Below are 13,663 nucleotides of genomic sequence, written 5' to 3'. Positions count from 1 at the left end.
TCTGACGTGCCCAAGTTAGTTACTTTTTTTTTCGAACTATTGTTTATCTGTTATTGTTTATTGTTTATTGCTAGTCTGCAGAGTAGTCCTTACATTAATATGCCATTGTCCTTGATAATCATTGCGTATTTACAAGCAGTTTGTTATTACTGTTAGAAGATATCAAAAAACAACAGATAAAATCTACTACTTAACGGTTCATATTTTTCTTTTACAGTACACAAACGATTAATAATAATAATAATAATAATAATAATAAGACTATTCAGCATAAAAGTTATCAATTGCATCACACTGGCAACAAGCGACGCATATTTTAACTTCATAAAAATTCGTTTCTCACGATTTTCTGGAAAACTACGTATGATATCTTCATTCTGTCAAGTTGTTTATCTCAGTGTGATATAAGTATTACCTCTGGACAATATCACAGTAAAACAAAAATTAAATATTAGGAGTGCATCGTACTTTTGGACTACATCTCATTAACCATGGGAAGATTGAGTAGTGTATACTTTAGGATGTAAATTTCAGCTTAACTTGCATCATACATTCTTAGGATTACAAAAAGGAAATTTGTTCGTTTGCATTTGAACAAAATTCTTAGGATTACAAAAAGAAAAAATAATTTTTCCGAATTCCGGAATTTTTCTGAATTCCGGAATTTTTCCGAAATCCGGATTTTTTCCGAATTCCGGAATTTTTCCGAAATCCGGATTTTTTCCGAATTCCGGATTTTTCTAAAATCCGGAATTTTTCTGAATTCCGGAATTTTTCCGAAATCCGGAATTTTCCGATTTTACTTTCCGGATTCCGGAAAGTAAAAATTCCGGAATTGGCCATCCCTAATATATATATATATATATATATATATATGAAAAGGAAATACATGGTAACTACTAAAAACACGGAACAATAATAGAAATTCACAATATTGCATAAGATGTTAACTTGAATAACAATATATGAAATACATGAACAGAAACTTTTATAGTTATGGATTATTTATGTAATTTACATTAACAACAAATTTAGGGAAATATCATATAGCTGACAGTTATTTACAATGAGCTATAAACTGATCCCAGTAATAACTGATCCCTGTTTCTTAAATATATACTCACTACAACAATTTTTAAGTTTATCTGGAAGGTCATTATACGTTTTGAGTAGACTGTATTTGACACTCTTTGTGCCATAGTTAGTTGAGTTCATTCTTCTTATATGTAGTGCATTCCTATGTCTAGTATTGTGTTCATGAATATCGTTTATTTTTTTGAAGCTTGAGATTAATATGTGTCTGGAAATTTATAATTTTGTAGATTAAAATACTTGTTTGAACTTTTGTAATTAAATTTAGTGGTAATATTCCTGAGGTCATGTGCAAACTATTGCTGGAATATCTGGGAGGTAATCCATACATTGACTTTATTGCTTTCTTTTGGAGAATTGCTAATCTCTTTATATCTGATTGCCTACCATTCTGCCAGATTACCGATAAGTAAGATAGGTGGGATTGTATGAGTGAATAGTATACTGCTCTAACACTTGAATTTGGTACGATATTACGTAAACGACTGAGAACTCCCATAACTGGTGATATCTTCTGTGTTAACATTAATATATGTTTATCCCATTTCATATTTTCATCCAGTACCAGACCTAAGTATTTTACAGTATTTGCTCTGAGTATAGTCAATTCATCTACCTGTAGCTTGCCAGGGATCCGTGTTTTAAATGAAGGCTTATGAAACACTAGAAACACTGTTTTGGAGGGACTGTTATATGGTTTTTATTTTTAGCCAATGTTTCAAGTACTTCCTGCGCGTACTCTTTGTTGGGGATTAGGCTTAAGACTATCTTCTATGTAAGTCTTCACATGGTATATATATATATATATATATATATATATATATATATATATATATATATATATATTTTTGTAACAACAATGGTGCGTGTAAACACAGAAAGTTTCTTACCTTGGATCATTCAAAGTACGTCCCTTCTGCGCCCTAGCCGTTAGTACATAAAAGGATTGTTGGACGTTCTTTTGAGGAATTCTATTGAAAACCCTTGTCGTTGCTCTTCGAGTGCAGATTTGAGTTTATGAAATAGAAAATAATTCCATGGGGCTAGATCTGATGAACACGGAGGGTAAGACAACACACAGATCCTTTTTTGGAACAAGTCGTGCACAATCACTGCCATGTAACTTGAGGCATTGTTATGGAGCAGAAGACACTGAATATCACTCCTATACACGGGCCTTATACGTGTGATACGTTGTAGTAACCGTTTCAATACCTCAAGGTAAAATGAAGCATTAACTGATTGTCTTGTACACACAAATTCCTTATGCTCAATGACTTTCCTATCGTAAAAAACAATGAGCGAAAACTTGATTTTGATTGAATTAGTTTCTTGGCTTGTGGAGAGTTAGGAGATTTCCACTCTGCACTCTGACATTTTGTCGAAGGGTCATATTGAAAATCCCATGCCTTATCCGCAGTAATGATATTCAAGAGAAAGTTAGGGTCCCTACTGGCGGTAGCAATTAGTTCTTTGCAACCCTATCCGTTTGTTGAGGAATGAGGCACGAAACGGGCAGAGACCTTTCTGTTGTCGAGATCGTGGGTAATTATTTGCCGCACAGTTTCTTTATACACGTGCAACTCCTCAGCAAGTATTCGCAGCGTTCCATTTCGATCTTCCGTGATCATTGTCCTCATTTCCTCCATTAACTTCTGTGTTCTCACTGTTCTTGGTGCACCCGGATGTTCCTCGTCTTCAATTGACTCCGTCCCTCCCTGAATTCTCCGCCATGCAAATATACGTGCACGAGATAAACAAGTGGTCCCATACACTTGTTGCAACATTCGCAGCAGTCTTACTCAGACTCGCACAAAACTTGATATTCGCTGCTTCTTCCATGTTGAACTCAAGACGCAGCTTAGCAACACATGTTTGCACTCACTACTTCCACACACGTCCTGTCCGTCAAGATCAATGCACTTGGCATCAGTTACTTGTGAAAACTCCTCTTTTGTTTGCACTACAGCTCACTTGCACAGCTACGCCACATGTTGAGAAAAAATCAGACTCTATTTCAAATTGCCGCAATAGTATAATTTTACTAGTCCACTAACACATATATCAAACCTAATTCTATATTTTCTGGAATCTAGTACTGCAATTTACGTTACATATGCCTTCAAACATGATGTAAACCCCTGTATGTACAATGTTATCAAATTATTTATATTGCCAATTAACATATATTCAACGCTTAATCTGTAATGATCTAAAGAATGTAAAATAAAGTACGTTGTATTTACAGTTTTAAAATTTTATTTTATTATTGTAGTTGGTACTGATCATATCCCAGTTCTTGTCACAGTTTCCTTTTTCGGTAATCAAAAGCAGGTTTTTTGCCCTAACATAATAAGTTTCAAATACATTTCTTACAATACTGGTGACACTTCTGTTTTTTAAACTGAATGTTTTTGTTTTTTGAAGATGTTTAGACGATTCTGAATCTTGTGTCTTGAAGTTCTTTTTACGAGTACACTACTTGCTAAAGGATTCCTGTATACTTCGGATTTAAATTTATTGAATTATCTTATAATTTACAATTGAAAAGGAAAGCAACGACTCCATGCATTTTTTTGAACTTTAAATATAGTTATAAACTGTTTACATTGAAAGTCGCTTGTGCAAATAAAGTGAGTATACATGCTGTTGGTCACGAGAAAAGCCTTGCGATGGTGTAGCGGATCTGCTGAAGCATCATGCTACAAAACATAATCTTTCCAGCCCAAGTATAAAGCTGCAATTCAAGGCGGATTTAGATTTCTGGGCTTTCGGCATCTAAGGCCATTTAGCCCTTCACGTTTTGAGGAACGATGTCCCTCGGCGAGTACACAATCCGGGGAAAGGGAAGGAAGGAAGCGGTCTGGGACCTATAAGTTAGGTACCACCCTGGCATTTGCCTGGTGTGAATGGGGAAAACCAAGGAAAACCTCATTCAGGAAAACCCCATCGGAAATCAGCTGCAATTCAAAATGACGAAGATTAACAGCTCTCATCCTGCTGGCCAAAAAGGAAGTTTAGGAATTTCGTCAGCAAAAAATAGAAGAATGGTCCAGCCAAAGTACCCCTGTGAAAGGAGTTCAGAAGACACTTGTTTGGACTCACAGTGATGGGCGAACTTATATTGCAGAATGTGAAACTTACAAAGAAAGATATTCACTGCTTGTGGTTTGCAGAGGTTATTGATGTCAGTTGTGAGTTCAGTGAATGAACTTTATGCTAGTACATGTACCGGCTGCTGGATATAGATATCCACCTGCAAAACAGCAACATCATCACCAGTGTTTACTTCCGATTCGCGATGTTTTAAAGATTGTGGGTAGCAGTTCCTATTGGTTCAACAAGGTATCATTCAATATCAAATGAAATTATTGATCCAGTTGATCACAATTTTAGTTCAATCAATTGCTAATTTCAGTTTTACCCAGAGCGCACAGAAGTGGTATGCTTGGAAACCAGTAATATGGTTTTGGAACTTGCACATATGTTTTGAAAGCTGTTTCTGTTACTTTCTTTAAAATACCATGTCAAATAAGACTAGATTTCGATTTCATGAGACAAATATGTGAGAATGTGGTAACAGAAACTGGTTTATGTATTGCAAAATTTTCAATTGTTTAGTAATCTTTTCAGAACATGGGACTGATTAACAGTCACAAATTCAACATTTCTGGGATTGGCATTAAAAAAGAAAGAAAGAAAAAAAGCTACAGCACAAGACTTACACGCATATTTAAAAACGGATGATATCATTTTAGAAAGAAAAAGAGCATTTTAATATTTTATCGAAAAGTGCTTGTGAGAAATAGTGTCACAGGTTTGATCTTTGGCAGCTTTTCCGAAAGATATCCTGGATCATATCTTATTCGGGGAAGGAGGAGGAGGAAAGAAACCCAGCCCATCATTTTCACATTAAAGAGCTAAAATCAACGCTCATTCTTGAGTGATTGTATCAGAAGCTCTCCAATCAAAACCGAATAAACTGTACGGAAATTATCATGGAACTATATATATTCCAATCTGTGGTTATATTCACAAATGCCATAAAGAAATTATACGCTATGTATATTGTCGTAATCGAAAATATTTTATATACTTTGTATTGGAAAATTATCTTGCATGTATATGGCCAAACATACAACACTGAAATCGATTTTTATTCCTTTATTTTTGATCGATACCAATTCTAAACAATAGGATTATTTGTGCAAGTTAAAAGAAAGTATATACAATTTTTCATTAAAATCGGATACGTTCAATGTGAATCATCGTGGAACTGGCTAAATGCACAAATGCCGATGAAGTCGGATGGTAAAAGCTTCGCTACGCTTGCTTAACACAAATAAGCAATTTATCAAGTATATTGCTTTTATTATTATTATTATTTCATTGCAAGTTCAGTTTAAAGACAACACACTTTGGAAAATTTACAGTTAAAATTGAGTACTCGGCATCGAAACACACATTTGTAAGGAGCAAATAACTGCAGGTTACATATATATATATATATAAACTAGCTTACATACTATTTAACAGAATAGGCAGCATTCTTGAGAAAAATGTTCCCCATAACTACACAATTCCCTTACTAATTAACTATTCTACAAGTTATTGCACTCAAGCCATGAATCTTCTGTACATTATAAGTTAAAATCAAGCTTAATTAAAAGATCTGATTCTTTATTTGTTCTAACAATAAACAGCTGATAATATTCACTATCATAATCATCCATTCTCAAATATTAAATTGAAACAATACAGTTTAACTTGCAACAAATAATTACAATATTCCCACTGCTCCAGATAATTGTTGAAAAATTATAATCCTTTTATTAATTCCCTTCTCACTGTACTTATTATACCTCAAAATATTTACACTGGGCGACATGAATATATTCCAATTAGCATAGATGCAATATAAAGAGGGCATTGAATTGTGAAAAATTACAATACTTTCACGATTTGCGTATAAATATAACATGCAGACATGTGCATAAAAAATACAGCGCAAAAAGACACGAATTAACCTGTGCTAGGTTGCCACTGAAAAGCATAAATGCTAACAAACAGTCATATGGCAGCGCAGGGTGCATTTAAAGGGAACAGGCGCGTTATCGATAGTGGGTACGTGTAAACTTGCGACACGTGGGCTTTCACAGTAATGTGAGTTCCTTTACAGCTCTTGTACACTGTGCAGCAACATTTTGGCGGCGGAAAGTTATATCTCATACCGGTACAGTAATCTTTCATATATATACACTCACTTATTTTCACCATCGTAAAGCATTTGTAAGAATTTTACAATATTAATTCTATGCTTGTAAACAGAAAATAAAGCTATATTACTTACTATTTAATTCTGCTGGCTACAGGAATTAGTTCATTAACATGTCTTTCCATGCAGAGTATTCAATGTTACCTATAAATTTTGCAAATTGTGGCGTGCCAAAACTTGAACAGCAATCCCTTAAATTTAGGTTTTTAATTTATAAATATCGACCATATTCTCAATCAACAAACTCTACACAATAATAGTGGCCATTCATGGTTGGGATTTTCAGCGCTGGTTTACTGTTGGCGCACCACATTTTGCAAGATTTACAGCTAAAATTCAATACTTTCCAAGCAAATACATATTTATAAGGAACAAATTTCTGCAGGCGATGGATAGGTTTACATGTGTAGGATTACTAGTGTAAATTCATTACAAGTATTTCACGACGGATAAAATAAATGAGTGCACTTGAAAGACGATCATATTAGATACTATTTTCCTCCGAGGTGTACTTCTGTTCAGTGTGTAAAACCTGTATTTTATGTATAAAAGTGGAGCCTAATAGTATGAAAACATGACAAGTGCCATTGGAACTCATATGTTATTATTTTTGCATAAGTGTATACCAACCGTCGGTGACGCCCCTGCTCACCTAGGACGCAACTCCGCTGACACACGGGCCTACCAGATTCGCCTGTATATTGTATCCTGACTCGGTTAGATAGCATGGGTGCTTATAGTAGCCACCTAGCATAGGTTGGTTTGTTTTTTGCGCTGGGATTTGTACTTTTTATGCTACACATCCGGAACCCATACGCAAATCTAAAAGAAATGAAAATTTTTAACAATTACTTCTGGTGACCCGTTTGTATTTTATTTATGTCAATGAGATAGTTTCATATCACCAAGCGGAAACCTTTTAGGGGACAATTAAAAGGAAATTAGTGAAAGAATTATAGTTTTTCAACAGTTTTTTTCTGGTGGTGCTCCAAAAGTAAACCAGTACGGGTTTTTCTGCTAAAACTTAAGGGTAAACCTTACAATACATGCTCCAGTTGCGCATCGATAAGCACGACCGCTTTACAATGGTATAGTAAAGTAGGATAGAATAGAGTAGAGGAATACAGGGATAAGTAGGATTGGGGTAGGAACAGGTTAGCTGAAGGTTAGGGAAGTTTTGACCCATTTTTATAAAATTAATAGAAAATAACTTATCGTTTCTGAGTGAGTATACCAGCTGGAGCGGCATTGTAAAGTTAACCCGAAGTTCAAACAAAATGATTTAAAAAATGGGATTGTTATTCACGTTGAAGACTGACCACAAGGGAGAAAAAGAAACTACTCCAAGAAAGAAAGAGGTTTTCATTGTTAGGCGCACATTTCTATAAATTTCAGAGCATGAAAGATTCTTAATTGGGACAGTGTTTAGCACAAGGGGTCCAGCTATTTTTTTTTTTTTTTTTTAAAGTTACACCTTCGGTAGATTATGTTCACATTGGGTTAGTTACCTTAGGTCTGGGTAGTTTCGGTTAGTTTATGGAGCTCCTCCGTGGCTAAGCGGTTAGCGTACGCGCCTTTGGCGCGGGAATCCCGGGTTCGATTCCCGGCGGGAGCTCATGTGGTTCCGATTCCACGTTAATCAGTAGGTCCACGTCTCATATAGCCTCGCTGCTGAACGGGATGTTAAAATCAACTCAACTCAACTCAACTCGGTTAGTTTATGTTAGACTTTATTAGTGTTGAGGTCCTGCATAATTTTCGAACTCTACACTAATGAAGTCTATCATAAACTAACCCAATGTGACAGAATCTATCGAACTTAGAACTTTTTTTAAAGAAAGAAATTGCTGGACCCCTTGTGCTAAATATTGACCAAATTTATATATATATATATGGTGGCCCACCAAAAGTAGGTATACAGTACCGTACTGATCAGAATATTGCATTTTGTATTATTTCTTATTGTTATCCATCAGGTAGACATAGTTTATTATTTGTTCTGAATGTGTTTTTACTTACATTTTAAGGGTTAAGTGTCGTATCGCCGGACCAATTTTAGGAAATTTACCGGGTCAATTGAGAATTTAAGTTTGTGAGAAAGAAAGAGTACAAGGGAGGTAAAGGGAAGAGTAAAAGTTAAGAAAGTGGTTGTATTTGTTGATTGTTTTTGATGTTAGCAGCACTGTATGTAGAGGTGGACGGGCTATTTCGCGGAGGGGTACACTTGTTTTACTATACGGATCCAGAATTTGTAAAATGTACAGAAAAAAATGGCAAGTCTTTAATTTTCACATTTCATGTCGAGAACACAACCCAACCCGTTCCTACTACTACTATTACTATTCTTACTCCAGCTCCTCCTACTACTAATACTTATACTATGGATCCGTATTAAAGAAATACTGCACGCCTAATGTAACATAATCTAACCTAACTTAATGTAATCCAACAAAATATAACCGAATGCAATACCCTTTGGTGATTTTTTGAGTTTTCAAAGTGGTCCGGCGATACGGCACAAATGCCCATTTTAAGCTCGGAAGAGCCGAAGCAAATAAGTCCATAATGTGATTGATCATTGTTGTAAACTTATATCATTAAATTATACATTTGATCGGAGGCAAAGCTAACCTACAAATTATAATTTTCAATAAATATACCTTTGAAGAATCTAATCTTTCTTCCCAGGGTTTAAATACCTCCCTTCCAGATCCTTCAACTCGTTCATTAAGGCATTCGAGGTTCTCTTTATCAATTTTTTGAAATAAACTATACTGTACTCCCATTTCCGGCGTTTCATCATGTTTATGATCTCCTGCACAACTATGTCCTCTATCTGACATTTCCTGACAATGTAAAAATCTGGAAATATAGAACTAACAAGTTACAAGTGCGGCTAGGAGCAGTGAAAACACAACAAACGCTGTTTGATAGGCATTTATTTTTAAGTTTCTTCTTTCTTCACAAACTTACTTCTTTTTTTTCCTGTCAAAACTGCAAATACGAAACAGCGTTGCAAAATGTTGTGTTCAAGACTTCGTGATAATTTACACAAATAATCAAAAGTGTGCAGTGCAGAAAGTAAGATAAGTAATTAAGAAATGACCCAAGTGAGAAGTAGAGTATAGAAGTATCTCCCTTAACCCTTTGGGGACCCTATGGTACAATTTGTACCATATGCACTTTTCATGGTACATTGCGCTATTTCTCTTCTATTTGAGCTTTTACGTCCGGGGTTTTTTTTTTGTTTTCCAAGTCCAGAGGCCTTGTAGAAGACATTACGTATGGTTTCAGACCGTCCTGCGTCCAGACATAGGAGGTGATGACGTCATAAAACAAAAATTTATTTTCTCATTTTCTAAACCTATGTTCAATATTTTTTGGCGGGCTTATTTTTCTACGTAGAAGATTGAAATTTTGCAAAAACATTCAGTCCACCGAGTAGTATTTACCAGATTTTTTGTTCCGATGTCAGTGCCAAAACAGGGGAGACCCAGAGGGGAAAAGGGGTAAAAATAGGGATTTTTTTACTCCCAAAATCCCGTTTCTCGTCATTTTTCCGCCTCACATACAAGATAGGACCACGTGAGTCATACCGTCTGAAAGGCCGTTCTATTCTGAAGAGAATGACCGTCGAATTATTATTATAGGGTAATTAGGGACGTCTCAGGGATTTTTTGAAAAATTTACTTCTATATAGGGAAAAATTTGCGGCATTGTCGGTATATATATTTTTTGGCGAGCTTATTTTTGAACGTAGAAGATTGAAATTTTGCACAAACATTCAGTCCACAGAGTACTATTTACCAGATTTTTTGTTCCGATGTCAGTGCTAAAACAGGGGGGGGGGGACCAGACGGGCAAAGGGGTAAAAATAGGGATTTTTACCCCAAAAATCCCGTTTTTCGTCATTTCCCCGCCAAAAAAACATGATAGGACCACGTGAGTCATGCCGTCTGAAAGGCCGTTCCATTCTGAAAAGAACGACGGTCGAATTATTATTCTAGGGTAATTAGGGCCGTCTCAGTGAATTTTTACCCAAATATACTTCTGTATAGGGTAAAAGTGGGGCAAAGTAGGGAAATTTTCTCTGGCAGGCCTATTTTTTCTCGTAGAAGATTGAAATTTTGCACAAACATTCAGTCCACCGAGTAGTATTTACCAGAAGTTTTTTTGCGATTTCTGCGTAAAAACAGGGGGGTCCAGAGGGGCAAAAGTTGAAAAAAGGGAAATTTTGCCCCCCAAAATCCCTTGTTTCAGGAATTTCCCGCCTTAGATACATGATAGAGACATATGAATGGTACCGCCTGAAAGACAGTTCTATTCTGAAGAGAATGATTGGCGGATTATAGTCCTAGGGTAATTAGGGATGTCTCAGGAATTTTTTTCCATGAGATCATAGTGTTTTATGGTACTTTGGGGCACTGTGGGAATTTTTGATAAAAATTCTCCCGCCCTTACTATTCAAGGTAGAAACTTGAAATTTGGTCCACGCATTCAGTATACTAAGTACTATTTCTCAGATTTTTTTTAGATGGCTACGATCACACAGGGGGGTCCAGGGGGGCCAAAGTTCGAGAAAAAAATTTTCCCTCCGAAATTTTCACTTTGACATTTTTCCCCCGCTTCTGGTATATGGTATGAGCACGCAAGTGGTATCATTTGAAAGCCAGCTCTATTCTGAAGAGAATGAGGTATGAACTATGATCCTAGGATAAATAGTGACGATACAGTAGTTGCTTGACTGAAAGTCTAAAAAATAGCCCAAAAAGCCAGGATCCCCAAAGGGTTAATAAAGAAACACCTAATAAACAACGATAAGGTATATATCGACTACGAGTCGCATAAGGTTAAGGACTTTTTGGTAGTACCAAAATGATACATCTGCCAAGAGTTCGGGCATGTTGCAAAATACTGCGATAATAAGGAAAAACAGCGATGCCGGTATTGTGGTAGTCTACGCCACAAAGGAGATGAATGTGATGAAGAAGATAAAAAAGTATGTTCCGTGCAAACTGCGGCACAAGATTTGCCAGACTCCCAATAGTGAAGAATGTTTATCTTACAGGGTAGCCAGGGAGAGGATTATTAGTAAAATCAATTATGGATAGAAACAAAATTCATAAACAAACAATCAGGAAGAATAAATCACCAAGTAAGAAAGAAAGGGGTAAAAGAAGACTGGAACAATTCTTAGAAAGGAAAAGGAAAGGAACAACAAGTACTAAAGATAAAATAGTACAAACAGAACCTCAAGTGGAGGACAATCAAGGTAATAACGAATTTTCTACCCTCTTAGAAAATAGACTAAAAAATAGACATAAGAAAAATAAAACTGAAAAATTGGACATCCCAAAAATAAAAGAATCCTTTATAATAGGCAACGAGGAACCTTTTCAACCAAATAGAGAGAACAACATACAGGACAATGCAGTTTCTTCTACGACTACAAAATTCCTAGGAGATGATCACCCATATTCATTACTCAAAGAGATTATACTACAAAAGCAACTTTTTTCATTTTATGAATGTTTCTTTTGTGATTTTTCATAGTTTATTACAGGAATGCAATAAGCAACATAATTTTACTCGCCCAAGAAAAAAGCTACTAGCCCACATCCCACAATAGAAATCATTTACTTACCTTCAGTATGATATTAAATACTCGCCCGCACCGAAGAACTACTCGTCCCGGGTAAGTGGGCGACTGGTTATTTGCATCCCTCGTTTTTATTATTATTATGCAATTGCAATCGAAGAAAAATTCTAAATATTGTTTCGTTTTAATAATGTTAGTATTGATAAAATACATCGAAATGCCGTACTTTTCTTTGGGAGGAGGGGATCATACAAACCCCACTAGAGGCATTTATTGAAATCAGAAATATCTTTTGTATCTATTTATGTATAAATGGGTCCGAGCCAAAGTGGACTCAAATAATTCGTATCTTCATTCAATTTTCTTACTGATATGCAAATTAAGTTGTATTTCTTTAACTTGGACTAATAAAAGACTTAGTGAACTAACTTGAACTAAATTAGTTCTTCTGTACTTTGCACAATTTTGAGATTGTCCATATGTATTTCTGTATAATAGTATCATTTCTGCAACTCTTTATCTTTTTGTCATTCTGAAATGACTCTTGGCAATTATATTAACAAGTATGTAAAGATCAGTACAACGCATTTTTATCATGAGTCCTTCGTGAGTGAATCGGCAGACGTATCGCATTTGTGGTTTATTAGTTCCGGCTTCGAGTTCAAATGGAGGACAATTTCTCTCGAATGTAAACCGAGAAGCGGTTTGGATTTCGCTTTAAGCTTATGTGAACCATACCTGCATAACCCGGTTATTGCATAATAACACCAAGGCGAAACAAACTTATTTCTGTCCATATGTGATATAAATACAGAGATAATTATTTAAACCAAAGAAAACTGGTTTAAACCAAGTTTTGTTTTTTTAAATAAAAACCATGGTTTTTGCCAATCCTTTCTTCTAGTTAAGACTTTGAGAGTGTTCCTACTTTCTTCCATCCTGGCTACATAACCTGCCCACCTAAGCCTCCTAGAGTTGATGACCCTAACAATGGTAAACCGTATAAATTATGTAGTTCCTCGTTATGAAGTTTTCGCCATTCCCGTTCCTCTTGGGTCCGAATATTCGTCTCAGGATCTTGTTCTCAAATACTTTCAGTCTATACTCTTCCCTCATAGTAAGCGACCATGTTTCGCAAGCATACAGAACAACAGGCATGATTATCGTTTTATATTTTAAGGTTCAAATTCCTCGACAGAATTCGCGACGACAAGAGATTTTGAACTGAATAATAACACGAATTCCCTGCTTTTAATCAACATTTAATTTCTTCGCAAATATCGTTTTCGTCTGTTAATATTGATCCTAGGTATTTGAAAATATTCACTTTATCAAAAGTATTATTCGATATTTTAAAGCATCTAAAATTTGCCGTATTACGATTCCCGACAAACTTCTATGTATTTAGTACATAAATTTCGCCTAAAGTTTTAAAATCTGATTTCTTTTCTTGTTTGTTTCGGAGAAGGGATCAGATCCCTCTAAATACACCTCTATTATCTGGTAGCAAACAAATAGACTTTAACACAAAAGAATTTTTGTCTTAAATATGGTGATTGTGGTTTGCCCGTTGGAATAGTTAACAATTTAAAAACCCTATGTTACGAAGAGAAGAATGCAGGATTCACCAGTTACCCGTTCAGAACGGGATTTTCCCTAATCATCCTCTGCATGATACTCGTTTTCATATTGCACTA

The 13,663-nt window shown here is 35.6% G+C and overlaps 1 protein-coding gene across 1 annotated transcript in view; it reads right to left on the bottom strand.

Moving 5' to 3' along the window:
- Window positions 1–9,309, bottom strand: part of LOC145685089 (PITH domain-containing protein GA19395) — a 32,661-nt gene extending 23,352 nt beyond the window's left edge. Inside the window, exon 1 of the mRNA XM_081757434.1 lies at window positions 9,028–9,309. Within this exon, the coding sequence (XP_081613560.1) occupies window positions 9,028–9,210 (183 nt within the window). The 5' untranslated portion in view covers window positions 9,211–9,309. The remainder of the gene's footprint in view (window positions 1–9,027) is intronic.
- Window positions 9,310–13,663: the final 4,354 nt, after the last annotated feature.

This window comes from Thermobia domestica, chromosome 1, assembly GCF_964235325.1.
Source record: "Thermobia domestica chromosome 1, izTheDome1.hap1.1, whole genome shotgun sequence".
NCBI lineage: Eukaryota > Metazoa > Arthropoda > Insecta > Zygentoma > Lepismatidae > Thermobia > Thermobia domestica.
This window is presented reverse-complemented; position numbering and strand designations above follow the sequence as displayed.